Source organism: Alosa sapidissima, chromosome 16, assembly GCF_018492685.1.
Source record: "Alosa sapidissima isolate fAloSap1 chromosome 16, fAloSap1.pri, whole genome shotgun sequence".
Classification (NCBI taxonomy): domain Eukaryota; kingdom Metazoa; phylum Chordata; class Actinopteri; order Clupeiformes; family Clupeidae; genus Alosa; species Alosa sapidissima.
In genome coordinates, this window is record NC_055972.1 from 8,873,621 (window position 1) to 8,888,407 (window position 14,787).

The window sequence follows — 14,787 nt, forward strand, 5'->3', positions numbered from 1 at the left end:
CTCTTTGTTTCTCTGTTTCATGCATGTAGGCCATGTTTGCTCGCTACGTGCCAGAAATTGCTGCTCTCATCCTTAATCGGAAGAAATACGGAGGGAGTTATAACTCGACACGAGGCAGAAAGTAAGTCCAAATCCAGCTAAGGTGTGGTTGTGTGACACAAATCCTCCCCTAAAGTGCTACCATAGGCTCTGTGATCTAGATAACCTAAACAGTCCAACAGAGTTCGCCAGACGAACCCAAAGTGTCACACAGTGACTGGAGACCTTGGCCATAAGAGGCACATGTCCACGCCCTGTGCTCTGTGTATTTGTGGCTTCTTTTCTTTAACATCCTCTCTGCTGCTTTTTCAGTTCATTCCACACACTAGAGCTTTCATGACTACCAGACCTGACATTTATCTGTGCTGTTTGCATTCCTGCTAGGGACCTTTTGTCTATTGGTTGAGTTTATCCCCTCATGATAACTATTAAATCAGCACTTGTTAAGACTAGGTTCAGTCTATTGGAGATGACTAGTCATGAAAACCCTATCAACTGCTTAGAGGAGTAGATTTTGTGATTTAATAACAATCAAACACATGTGTATTTCCCCATTTGTAACAGTCATAGGGTATCACTTGTCTCTTTTTCGTTCCATTGTACTTTTTTGAGTTTGTAGTCTATTTTATTTGTTTCTATGTTTGCATCATTCTTGCATGCTTTCCTCTGGTTGGCTTGAGCTGCGCTCTTGCTGGCTTTTCCGTGCGCTCCGCATGCGTGATGGGAAAAGCCGTGGTGGCCGTCTTTCACCGCTCGCCCCATCGCCTCATCTCCGTCTGACATGAATCTGGCCCTGATCTTCAGTCAGCTCCCACACCCTGAGCTGAGCGGAATGCCTGGACGCCTCGCGCTCCCTCATTCGAGGCTCTAGACTGCACTTGGCTTGCTTTTTGCCCGCCTGACGACTCTTTCATGTCCCCCATTTGTTTAGCCGTCGTGCTTTTTTTTTTTTTTTTTGATTTGTCTCCGAAGGCCGACCCTTCCTCCCCAACCCCCCCCCCCCCCCCCCCCCCCCCCCCCCCCCTCGTTTGAATGTCTATGTGGCCGTCCGTTGAAACGCCCACTCGTTTCTGGCTCAAACTCGGCCTTGTCATCAGCACACCGCTGTCCTCCCCTCGTTCACGGTGCAGTTAGAGAGGCAGGACAAAGATATCGCTCTTTATCTCTCTCCCTCTCTGTCTCCCTCTCTTCCTCTCCTCTGCTCATTCTTCCTCAGTCTGTCTCATGCGAAACAGGCCCCCTTTCTCACATCTAGCTTTCATCATCTTAGTCTGAGGGCAACTATCCTGCCGAGAAAAAGCCATTAGAAAGTTCTTTGTCTGATGCCGTTTTCCTGTCAGTGGAACAAGATTGATGAAATGTTATGTTTGGCTGGAAACCCCCGTTTGGATTTGCAGTCTGGTGTTGAGAGAAGGGCCTGTCAAAACCACTGACTCTCTCGCTCTCTCTTTCTCTCTCTCTCTCTCTCTCTCTCTCTCTCCCTCTCTTTATATCCCTCCCTCGTTCCCCGGCCATACATGCATGTGGTAGCAATTAGAGGTCCACTCACCAAAGCAGAAAGACTGGCACCAAGCTTTGCATTATTATTTAAATATGTACGTGAAGAATGGATAAATCATGACACACGCACATAAATAAAGTGTGTCAGGATAATTATTTCTTCATTGTGACACCATATTTAAATTTAAAATCAGGGTGAAGGAGAAAAAAAGTCCCTTTGGGGTTTATCATAATCACTGCACATATTCAAATCTACAGTAATCTGTATATCAGTGCAGTGACATTGTTACAGGACAAAACTGCAGTAAGTCTGTAAGCCATCCATCTGTTTGATATACATATTTAAAAACAGTCCATGTACTGATGATTTTGTTGTTATTAATATAATGTTTATATTACCATTTGATCCCCATTGATTTGCATTAGTCCATCTGTTGAGCTGTTGAGAATTCTACAAAGCCTACAGGATCAAAGATGACTAGCACACTCCTCCATAATCTGCTTCATTTAATATTGCTCATGATATCCCTCCCTGTCTCTCCTCTGCACTTGATTAAGGGTAGCACTGAGTGAAAAGGTCAGGACAAACTCCACTCTGTGAGGTCACTGCCAAAACGTCGATCACAGCGAGGCACGGACTCCATTACCGTGACCTGCTGTCTCGGTGTGGTTCTGCATACCAGCTCGCCTAGCGTAGCATAGCCAGCCAGCCAGCCTGCCAGGCACGGTGACAGCGCTCAAGCTGGCTCTCATTGGTGTCCCGTCATGAAGGCGCGCGCTCCGTGCCGCAGCGGTGAGCCGAGCGGAGGTTGTCTGTGGTTTCCATTAGGCCCCTCTGCAGCCCAGGCCGGCTGACTGCGAGACTGACACCCCATAAACCCAGCGTGAACCCTGAGCTCATGCACCTCCGCGCTGCCGCAGCTCCGCGGCTCCTTCGCGCTCCGCCGAGGGCTGCCGTGCCGGAGGTGCGGGGAGTGGCGGCCGGGAGACCCCGACACTAATCAGCAGGGGGCCTCACCTCGATCTGGCACGCATCAGGGGCTCTGCGCAGTGTTTACTAGCCTGCATGGCAGCATGCTAGCCGCTACACCTCTGGTCATTTGTTGATTCTTGCTCCCCTACCTCAGTGGGACACATGGGGAGACAATAGGTTCTGGGCTCCTGGTCTTCCATTATGGGGAACATGACGCTCCACAGGAAAACTCCCAGATGTATCCCATAGTTCCCTCACTAAATGTCTCTGCCATATAAAGTTAGGAGCCAAGGAGTATTGCATTCTTCAGCCTTTAGCCTAGTGTGTGCAATCTGGATCATTTAGTGGCAGAGCCAGTACTTTTGAAACGTTATCACACTCTGTAAATCTTGACTGATTGGCGCTGGAAAAACTTCACCTAAATTTTTATGTTTAGACAACAGATGGTGTGTCTTTTATTCCAAGTCTGTTCGGCAAAATTCACTATTTAAAGAAAATCTATTTTTTATTAATTCTATTAAATTAATTTTGAATCTCAATCTACACTCTTAAATAGCAATTTTAAACCCAAACACTTCAAAGTAAATCACTAAATAACCATTATTTTTACTTCAGTAGTGCCCAGAGATATGTCCCCAGACTGCTGTCACATAAAATTAGGGATGAATAAAATACAATCTGGGTTAGGACCTTTATTAATGTCTTAGTTCAGAGGTGAAGATAGGATCATCTTGGATACTATTATACACACAATTGATTCAGACATAATTCTCTCTAGTATCGTCTGAAATAATAATAATAATAATAATAATAATAATAATAAGGCTTATAAAGATATTGACTGCCATCATCACTCTGTAGTTATAATCCTGTGGTATGATACAAGATACCTTGGAAATAGTCATCTGGATATTAACAGTTCTCAACTTTTCCTAACTCACTGGTAGTAAACCTTTTTAATACAACGACTTTCGCACATGTGCTATGTGGGTGGATTTTATATAATCAGCCAAATGAATCTTTTTCAAAAGGAAACCTTTGAAAGCGAAGAGCCCTTGTTTGTTGAAAGGGCAGGGGGACTGTGAAAGGTGTGAGCTGCCTGAGGGTGGCGGGTTCTTAGAATAAGGATCAGAGCAGTATGGTTGGTGTAGCTGCTGGTGCTGATGTTGGAGCTTTCTTTTCTTGTCTTCTTTGGTGTTCTTTTCTCTGTGTGTGATGTTTCCTATTTACACATTTACAAAGACACTGTTTGTTTGCCTGCTTGAGAGTGCATGCTTGAACGAGCGCTGCTAAGCCTTTGCTGATGATGCCCGTGCACTTGAATGTGTGCTCATTCTCTCCCCAGAGTGATGTGTGTTCATGTCTTTTGTTTCTGACCCAAATGTACTCTCCACGTTATGCTTTTCACTGTTCTTATCGTTGTCAGTTCATCTGCTCACAGTCATCTGATGGATGACGTTTATGTTCCATTGTGGAACTGAAAAAAAAAGTAATACTCTGAAAAAGGATTAACACAGAAGGGACCTTTGTATTGATTACTATCATGCGATTAATTTCAATGGAAACAACATTTCTGCTTTTAAATGATGGTGGAAGAGTAGTGTATATATAGAGAACCTGCAGATTGACAAATCAACACTTGAAGTAGTGCTGAAATTGTTCAAGTTAAGTTCTGTGCTGTTTACAGTGAAGCTATGACATGAGAGTTAAAGTGAATTGTAAGACAGACAAAGCATTTCAGCTCGAACTGCACCATATTAGAATTGCATTTCATCCTTGATTATTAGACATCAGAATCGTTTTTTGCCGAATCCCTCTTGTGGTTTGTGGCGTTGCCTCCTTGGTGCCGTAAACACACAACATTGTCAGCACAGCAGAAACGCTGTCAGTAGCCCAGTCATGCTCGACTGGCTGCTCATCCACACAGAGAGACAAGATGTCTGTGATGGAGGCCGATGGTCAACCGCATGCGTACCAGCTGCCTCTCATGCCCCACACACAATGGGAAGAGAGACAGCGAGGGCCATGTCACAGAAACCCCCCAATCCCACCCCAACACCCCCCCCTCCCCTTCCCCTGCTCCCTGCGTTTAGTGGAACGGCTCAAGGAGACATGTTGGAAATGAGGGAAAACATGAATAATGTGGCTCTCATCAAAACTACATGCATCTCCTGCCAGCCACCACTGGCTTCTTTAGTAAGTCATCAAACTGGATGAGAGAAGCGCACACACACACAAGCCTCCCTACATCCTTAGGATGGCCAACCATGCAATTACCACTGCTCATTAAATACTTAGGGGCTGGGGGCTTGGGGGGGGGGGGGGGGGGTGGATCTGCGAAGATCATTATGTTCAATAGCATCCAGACATCGCTGTGTGTGCAGCATGTTTATCCCAGACCCCCTCCAGCCAAAATGGGCCTGCTGTTTGGCAGTGGGCAGACACTGCGCAACACTGGCCCTTTTGTGTGCTTTGTCACAAAACACTTCCCCACGCACCTGACAAATAACAAACAGACTGTTGTGCTTACCATTTCCTTCGAAGAGAAGCAAATGTCTGCATGGGCTTTCTCCTGCAGGCCAGGGGCGCAGCGGGTTCGGCGGGGGGAGGTGGGGGCATTTTGGACAGATTTAGATTGATTACCACCGAGAGCCCTCGTCATCAGGCCTAACCACAGTGTTCTGGGATGGAGTCAGCATGTGGACAGGCAGCCTGTGCCCTTGCCCCCCCCCCCCCCCCCCCCCCCACGGCTGATTGACAGCTGTTAATGGCCCTCTGGCTCAGCCCCTCCGCCCAGCTTAGCGAGCATTATGATTATTACTGTATGGGCTGGCATGCCTAGAGTTTGGTAAAACAATGCCTTTTAATGGGCCCTGTGTCCAACTTGATCCCCCATGAGAGGAGCTTGGCCTGCAGCGCTGGGGGACAGGTCTGGATCAGTTTCACATTTGATGTTGGCTTTTTCACAAGAGTTCTCTTTTTAAGCTGTGACATCCTCTGTGACATTTTTAATTGGTAGTTTTGGCCCACAACATTACGAGCGGCCCAAACGGTAATAAAAAGCTTTCATCCCCTAGATCACCATAATTCATGTTGATGCAGCACCCCCCCGACAGAAATGCTGTGTTTGAATGAATATGGAGCCTTGTTGTTGGGGCAGCCTTCGGCTTTATGAGCACTAGCGTTCAGACTGCAGGTCGTGACCAGTGTGCTGCTGAGAGAGCGCGGCCGACTGGCCTCCGGTCAGGCAGGACCGAGCCACTGAGTCCTCACTGGGCACACACTCCTCTGCCGCGCTGCCCTCAGACCTCCAGCTCCCCCCCCCCCCCACACACACACACACACACCCTGTTCCATTCCAGTTGATCTCAGATCCGTCCCTGTAATCACTTGGCTGTGCTGAGACACAGGCCTTAATTGAAAAGCAGCATCTTTCCAGAAAGATGTCAGTCTGCCTTGGAACCCATGAGCAGAATTAGTGGCCCCCACAGACCAGAGGACATTGTGGAAGCTTTTTCAGTAATGCCGGAGATTATTATGTATTTGAGCCTGATGTCCATGTTGTCGTCAACACGCACTCACTTTTATGGAAGGGGTTTGGCTTGACAGACAGTTTGCTGATTGAGAACGTATTACAAACAGATAGAAATATGTCTTATTATATTTTATGCTCCCTTGACTGGTTCAAAGTCTAGCACCATAGTTGAATTGTTCAAGTTAAGTGGTTTAATACGAAGGAAGTAAAATATGTTTTGTGATGTGGAGAAAAGGCCCAGGATTTGAAATACAGTAAAGCTATGACCCTTTGTTGTTTGTGAAAGGCATTTGACATTTCTATGGTTTATTATGACTTGTGCTTTCTTTTAGGGACATGCCAGTGTTTGTTTTATTTTATATTGCCGTCTTAAGCTGGATTTTCCCCCTTTCAGGCATATTGTGGTCTGTGGTCATATCACGCTCGAAAGTGTTTCCAACTTCCTTAAAGACTTCCTACACAAGGACAGGGATGATGTCAATGTAGAAATCGTTTTTCTCCATAAGTAAGTCTATCCTTTGTCTGATCATTGAAGCTATAAAAGAACAGCATGGAATTTTCCTCCCCAAATGTTCATGCATGAAGTAAAAGCAATAAATATACAAAGCCAGCAGAAAATAAATGAATCTGTGTAACTGTTTGTCATTCATTCCTGAGGTCTAGTCTGGGACTGCTCTAAGAGATTGCATATGCTCATGATAAATAAGATTTCCTCTCTTGGTTTTTGTCATGACAAGCCTACCTCAGCATCTAACACTAATTATTGCCCTCTCTCCCTCTCAACTTTTCAATAGTATTTCCCCTAATCTTGAGCTGGAAGCCTTATTCAAACGCCACTTTACTCAGGTGGAATTCTACCAGGGATCTGTTCTGAACCCACATGACCTGGCCCGGGTGAAGGTACAGTGTCATCCTCTCCGCTGTTCTCCGCTCCTCTCTTCTCCTCTCCTCTCCTCTCTCTTCTCCTCTCCTCTCCTCTCTCCCCTCCTCTCCTCTCCTCTCTTCTCCTCTCCTTTTCTCTCCACTCCTCTCTCCTCCTCTTCTCTCCTCTCCTTTCTTCTCCTCTCCAGGTTTCCCTTGCGTCTGTACTTTTAGTCTCCCTCATTGTCATTTTTTCCTCTCTTGGTTGCACTGTGCAGATTGAGTCGGCGGACGCCTGCCTGATTCTTGCCAATAAGTACTGCCCTGACCCAGACGCAGAGGATGCCTCCAACATAATGAGGTATGTTCGTTAAGCCCCATTTAGCAGGATTTCCTCCTCCCAAACCAACCACTTACCACGGGTCATTTCTTCCATGACAATTACGGCCCACATATGACAGGTTACAGGCTATCATCATCATTTTGTTACGGAACCAACAACTGTGGCACAGACAGAACGCAGCCTAATTAAAAAGCAAAGCTCGGAGGACAGCGGTGCAGAGTTCAGCCATAGGTCTTGGCTGCATTTGTACACGGGTAAGAATGTGTTAACGGCTGATGCGTTTGGGAGCCTGTCCTGTTTATGAGTGGAGGTGAGAAGCAGGCCTTATGGCCGGCCCGGGGGCAGAGCGCTGATGCTAGGCCAAGAGCAGCCGAGTGTTGTCAGATGTGGTGGCGATGGCGGAGAGCGAAGAGCTGTCGTCTCGCTCAGGTGTGAAAATGAGGTGTGAATGAGAGAAGCAAGGCCTCGTCCACCGAGCCCCGCTAAACGCACACAGCCACACACATGTTGGGAGCTGGCAGCCGATGAAAAGGGCCCCTAAAGCGCTGGCTCGCCCCTGAGAGGAAGGAACCGGGGCTTTTATACAGTTCCCAGAGTGCATGTGGTGCGAGAGCATGTATTTTTAATTCCATTCACGCCATATAATCACCCAGTGTTCACCCCGTCTGCACAAATCCGCCCTTGAAAGATGGCCGACAGCATTTGGCCCACAGCTGGAGTCCCTCGACACAGCTGCCCTGCTGAAGCGCTCGTGGGCCGTAAAACGCAGCTTCATATGCAAATAAATTCCACACCTTCCGTTTATGAGACTCGAGAAGACAAGCAGACTGAAGTGTGAAGGGAGCAGCTCGGCCTACTCCCAGCTCACTACGCCACCCGCTGCTAGCCTCCAGTTACCAGAGAGGACTCCTATTCTCTACCTGAGAGAAGCCTGACCCAGTGTGCACCATTATAAGGCTCAGTCATTCTGTTGCTTTTTCCCCTTTAGAGTAATATCAATCAAGAACTACCACCCAAAGATCCGAATCATCACTCAAATGTTGCAGTACCACAACAAGGTAAGAGCACATCAATCCCCCAGTGAACTGACATGACTCTTAGTTGTTTCACAGTCACAAAGCACCTCTCTATCATACTGTAGCTCACGGTCTGATTCTGCACGACAGTGCGGTTCAGCTTAAAGAAACATTTGAAATGAAAAGATCAAAACCCTTTGAGGCGCCTGCTGTTCATTACTTTCACCACCTCTGCTAAACATCCCACAAGAAAGGCTCTCTCTCTCTCTCTCTCTCTCTCTCTCTCTCTCTCACCACCCTCCTTATTCCTGCCCTCCACCACTCCCAGGCCCATCTGCTAAACATTCCAAGCTGGAACTGGAAGGAAGGGGATGATGCAATCTGCCTGGCGGAGCTGAAGGCGGGCTTCATCGCTCAGAGCTGCTTGGCCCAGGGCCTGTCCACCATGCTCGCCAACCTCTTCTCCATGAGGTCATTCATCAAGGTACTGTCAGCCACCTCCTCTCCCCCATCCCCATCCCCATCCCCTCCCCAACACACACACACACACACACACACATATGCAGGTCCCCGCTGTTCAGGGGGAAGCACGTCTCTGTCTGCGGGTCCTTAGTGGAGAGACAGAGAGCCTGGTGATGCCTCAGACAGTAGATGCAGTCTCACGCTCCCTTCCTGGGTCTCTTTAATCATGCGCGCCATTATGCTATCTAGTAAATCATCATCTCTCTGCCTGCAGTCTCATTTGGGACCCATGCAGGGAGAGCAACACAACGGTTCTGTCACCATTATGAAGTAATTTATATGAGGCAATGGCACCATAGAAGCTAGGATATAAATTAGCGGTTTCCCCCTCAGAAGAATTTACCGTCCCCTCAGCACCCTCATATACGGCTGAAATTTGAACCGCGTGTCTGATTCACAGTCGTAAAGCAGCACCCACGCCCGGCTGTATTTTTAGCCAAGACTGAGGCCCATCACTCCGCTGTAACTGTAGAGAGACGTTCTGTCTCACTGACAGAGAATTACGCCGAGATTTACGAGAAACGATTCAATCAGAATGGCACACTTTGATATTGGAGTTGACGCTTTGGGGATGGATGTCACGAATGGCGCTCGCTTCAATCAGACTTTTTTGAACGGAGAATCGGTACATGCACGCCTTTCACATCCTTATGAGGGGTTTGCATGCACAGGGCTAGGCCTCACTTTTCTGGAACCCAGTCAAGCTCTGAACGTTTAGGTGGAGTGCTTGCCCTTTGAAGGAAAGGTTCTAGTGTCATAAAAATGACGGATAACTTTATAATGGCTATTGCAATGTGGTATGTGAAGCCATCTGTTCTGGACATCACTCTCCTCGTTAAAAAGTGCTCGAAACAGGGCAAAGACCACCAGCACCAGAACGCAGTCCTTCCCCTCAGCATCCCCCAGCCAAATGTGAGAAGCATGTGTCCCACAATAGCACTCCGCAGCACAACCGGTCAGCGCAAACCTCTACCCGTCCACTGACCACTTCTGACAGGCCACGAGTCAGTGAGGATGAGGAGCAGGAGAAGATGAGGAGGACAAATAGGGACAGATTGAGCAACAACCCAAAGAACAGCCCACTCTAAAATGGCCCCTGCGGATCAGGGTCAGACCCATTTGCGAGTGCACCACTTCTCTGGGAAAGGACTGGTAGCACTTGTAACACGTTTGCTATGTGCATTAACCCAGAGAGTGGAATGACTCCAACGCTGTTTTGGCCTGAGTCAATCAGGGTTCCCCCGTAAAGCCCGGCTGACCAAGGCAGCTTGTCCCTAATTCATTGCGGGCACTTTAGCAGTGATGTGATTTACTCCCGCCACTGCACAGAGTCTGTAATTTTAAATAAACACAGCAAGCCCCAAATGTTATATTTGAACCAAACCAGCCTTCCATTGGTTTATGGGATGATGTAGGCACTGAGAAATCTGTTATTTACTTACATTTTTGGCAAGCAAACGCTTGTATCTGTTACCATAAGGCTGTTATGACATAGAAAAGCACATGAAGAAGTATGCTATAATGAGATATTTCAAGGCTTAGTGTCGCATAGATTTAGGAGTAATTAAAATGTCCTTTAATCAGTGAGTTGCCTTCCTTTTAATTTCTGTTGGCAAAGTCATGGGCCCGTCCTGAATCATGAGGGTGAACAGCGCAGACAGCTCCTCTACTCAGCCCTCAGCAGGGTTTTAGGAAAGAGAGCCTTCAAGACACAGATGCAGACTCGGCCTCCTCTCCCAAGAGATACACACACACACACAAACACACTAATGAGCGAAATGATTTAGATGTCATTATGTCGTGTGTCATTTGTTCTCACGTTTGATACCAGGGTTTCCCGCAGGAAATGTGTTAGTCAAAGTGGTAGGTCGTAGGTTGGGGGGTGGGGTGGGGAGGGGGGTCTGGTATCGGTTGCCGTCCGAGCGGGGGGGGGGGGGTCCTTGTATTGGTTGCCGTCCGACCGGTGTCGGTGGGTGTTGCCGTCTTGTTTGTGCAAATCACTACAGACTCTGTACATTTAACAATTATTTATTAAACACTACATATTAAATAAATAACCAGCTTCTCAAAATAACAGTTAACAAAGAACAAAGTAATAACACCAAACAAACTATACAACAGTATACAAATATTTCAAAATATTTGTGTAATTTGTGCAATTTTAACAAAGACTATTACAAACTATAGAACAAGTGCAAAAGAAAGTGCAAAACAGAGGCAGAGCTGACAACTAGCATGGTTACAAGCCCATCCTCCTTCGCTTTAAAAAGATAATTTCAAGGGCCCTTTGGTAATTGCACTGTTTTACTATTGGACCATTAATGCTTATCTTCATGCAGGCTGTCAGACTGTTGACCTGCAGCCTGTTCCGCAAGTCTGTCCTGATCTATACACCGAGAGTGAATGAAGTTTAGATTATTTTATAGTTTTGTGTAATATGGATGGAATTTGAGCGCGGAGCACTTTTTAATTTAGAGGCCGTTGGTCACGGTTTGGAATGAAAGGGAGAAAACAGGAAACCCTGCGGGAAACCCTGCTGTTTAGCAGTGAGAGGCATTATAAGAGGGAGCAGCATAAGAGAGGCGAGTGCCTTATGATGAAGTACCACCAAGTCCAGAGTACCATTCAGGGGAGCAGAATGACATTCAGAGGAGCAGATATGTAAGGTTGTGTAGGGAGCCTACCCACCAAACACACACGCACGCACGCACGCACGCACGCACGCACGCACGCACGCACGCACACACGCACACACACACACACACACACACACACACACACACGCCTCTCTATTACTGCTGCCATCAAACATGCCTGTCCTAAAAGTGTTCTCAGTGAGTGGCTAAGTGAGTGGCTGAGGGAAGCCTTTCAGCCCAGTGGTGTCATAGGGTGCCATCACAGCACTGCCCACTCTGCCCTGAGAGGGGGGGGGGGGGGGTAGTGACCATATTAAGAACCCCTTCAAGGCTATATGCTATAGTCAAAAACAAGTTCTTATAATGCTTGAGATTATTGCCATGCTTGTGCCAAACGTGGTTGTTTGGCGTGGCGTGGGGCGGCGTGGGGTGGCGTGGCGTGGCGTTGCGTGGCATTGCGTGGCGTGGCGTGGGGCGGCGTGGGGTGTCGTGGGGTGGCGTGGCGTGGTGTTGCGTGGCGTGGCGTTGCGTGGTGTGGCGTGGCGTTGCGTGGCGTGGGACAGATCAGACTGAATGACCAGGTGCTGTATGTATGTGCTTGTCAGATTGAAGAGGACACGTGGCAGAAGTATTACCTGGAGGGCGTGGCCAATGAAATGTACACAGAGTACCTGTCCAGTGCCTTTGTGGGCCTCACGTTCCCCACAGTTTGTGAGTAAGTATGACTCCACCACTCCACCATGGGACATCTGCTGTGCAGACAGAACGTTAGCACATTAGATCTCAATGTATTGTCAGCATAACGGTATGTATATAAAAAGACTCTTGTGCTTGGGGTAGCCAGCTTTGCTTTTGAAATATCTGTAATCACTGTAAGCACCTCTTGTTCGTGTGCAGCATCGATGCATACTTTGCTCTGTTTGTGTTTCAGGCTGTGCTACGTGAAGTTGAAGTTGCTGTTGATTGCAATTGAATACAAGTCTGAACAAAGGGAAAGCAGGTTTGTTGTGGGCACTCTCTTGATTTCTTGGGATGTGCAACAATAATAAAATGTGTTATACACAAATGTGTATGTTTTTGTGAGGTTATACATAGACAGATATGGGTAGAATGCAATGACATATATTTCCACAAGACATAGTGCTGAAAATATATAGCATTCTATATGGCATTTAGGTATCTAAAACACAGACCATGAGGCCTGTACTGTATACTGTATATGTTGGAGTTGGATCTCCTGTCAAGTGCCATGTTGCAGCATGTTGTATGGAACATTATGGTACATGGTTTGTTTGTCGTTGATTGTATCCAACTGCCAAATGAAGGGGTCATAACATCTGCCCAAATTCACTGTAAACTATTGATATGGGCCAAGCACAATGGGTGAAGCGTCCATCATCAATAGCATTCTTGTGACATTTTGTAAAGTCAGTGTAGCCCCATGATCACCACTAATAACATGAAGTACTTAGTCCCAGGAGTGTGCACTTGCCAAAACCCCTCTCTCCTGTTCTCACTTCCTATCACACACTCTGTGCTGTGTATGAGATCTCGTACTAATACATTTGGCTGTTCACCTCAACACGCACTAATCATCGTAGACACACAGGGCTCTTTCCAGTGGTCACAACGAGGAATCTGACCTTGTTTCTGTCTAAATAAAAATCAGGCCAAACGGATGCTTTCCAAACGGTTGGGTTCCATTTGTCCCCAATCACTGTTTTTGTAGAGTGTAATTCACTTGAATAAATCAGTTCCTATATTTTTATATGACAGTTTTCAGAGACAAGCAGTGATTAGAGGTGTAGACTGTGCTCTCTGAGAGCTCACATTTCGGACAATATCTGAACCTATGAAGTCTGTTACTCTTGGTTTGGCATTAACAAATATCATTTGAAACCATTTTTGTTGAACCCTAACATGGCGCCATTTGAATTGCTTTAAAGTAGTCATAGTACCCCCTGCTAGTCTCTCTTTTGCTAGTTTGTCTTCAGTTTGTAGTTACTGAGCCCCGCTTCAGTGTTGCATTTAGACATTTAGACATTTTTGTTTGTATGTGGTATTTATCTGCTCACTATCCTTTGCCTATCTTACTTCTGACTGCCCAAACCCAGCGCTATTCTTAACAAATCAGATCTGAAGAGGAGGCCAGTTTTTTTTTACTTGTGTAATATTTAATAGCCCATTACATACTGTAGGTATTGGACTCATGTCTTTTGATATGAATTAAGATTTTATGATATCTTTCATACTGAAGTTTAAGTATGCCATAAATTGATATAATCTTGTACTCTCAGTGCCACATAGTGAACTTTAGGTCATAAACACGTTTTTGCCTTAATGGTTGTGGTTCTGTTTTTGGCCTGATTGCCTGATGAGGTATTCAGTATAACTCTACTTATAATGTCACTTCCTTTTTTATCTTTATGCCATCATGCAAGTGTTTGATTTGACATGTTTTCTTGTTGTTTACAGAAGCCGAAAGCGGTATGCCCTCTTCCTTATCTTATCTCCAACTACTTTAAATCTTCCAACTCTTGGATTAAATTAAGGACTCTGTATTTTTTTTTTAAATCTGGCCAAACTCTCACCTCTATATCGTGACTATTGTGCTTTATGCACTAACTTCTTTGCAGGCAGAGAGAGTAGACTTTGTATTTCTTTATTTTTCATTTGTCTTTTCTGTCGTTTGCATATCCTAACCTTCATGTACATTTTGTTTATGTCTCATGTCTGTCTTCCCCCCCTTCCTGTCACTCAAGTTTTTTTTTTCAGTGTCATGTGAGCTGTCCCTGTGCTTATACCTGCTCAAACAAATTATGTTTCCTCCCTCTGTTTTTCGTGCTATGTTTGCCATCTACAAAGTACTTCATGGTTCATGCCATATGACTCAGCCAAATCTCGAAAACAAGTGTTCCTTTTGCCTTTTCTCTGTTATATTGAGTAGGGTCAGTTTGATAATGATGGAGGTCATTTGGAACCTAATTGATTATCACTGAAGACTGAACACAGTGCTTCAGAAAAAAGCATGTTTTAAGTAGCTACGTCAGCTTAATTGCCATATCATATCATCTTAACATTCTTTAACATGCTCACAAACACAAAGGCTTCACACTCACACATGCTCTCGTACACACAATGGCATGAGTACAGATTAGTTTGAATCCTTCATTCATATCCAAATTGTTTAGCATGTAGGCCACATACAGTATGTAATCATTTCCATTTCTGCCTCTCATCATCACTCTGATACTGTACTGCGTGCCTCTGTGTGTGTGAGAGTGTGAGTGTGTGTGAGTGAGAGTGTGAGCGTGTGTGCGTGCGTGCGTGCGTGCGTGCGTGCGTGTGCATTTGTGTGCGTG

At 46.1% G+C, this 14,787-nt stretch overlaps 1 protein-coding gene across 18 annotated transcripts in view; it reads left to right on the top strand.

Moving 5' to 3' along the window:
• kcnma1a (potassium large conductance calcium-activated channel, subfamily M, alpha member 1a) overlaps positions 1-14,787 on the top strand; it is a 139,447-nt gene that overhangs the window by 83,234 nt on the left and 41,426 nt on the right. For 15 of the 18 annotated variants that reach the window (XM_042065387.1, XM_042065389.1, XM_042065390.1 and 12 more), the window contains exons 10-16: positions 6,442-6,552; positions 6,842-6,947; positions 7,187-7,269; positions 8,240-8,309; positions 8,596-8,751; positions 12,031-12,140; positions 12,357-12,425. In XM_042065387.1, the coding sequence (XP_041921321.1) occupies positions 6,442-6,552; positions 6,842-6,947; positions 7,187-7,269; positions 8,240-8,309; positions 8,596-8,751; positions 12,031-12,140; positions 12,357-12,425 (705 nt within the window). Of the gene's footprint in view, positions 1-29; positions 122-6,441; positions 6,553-6,841; positions 6,948-7,186; positions 7,270-8,239; positions 8,310-8,595; positions 8,752-12,030; positions 12,141-12,356; positions 12,426-14,787 lie in introns of all 18 variants that reach the window. The other 3 variants (XM_042065388.1, XM_042065403.1, XM_042065405.1) reach the window with 1 other exon arrangement.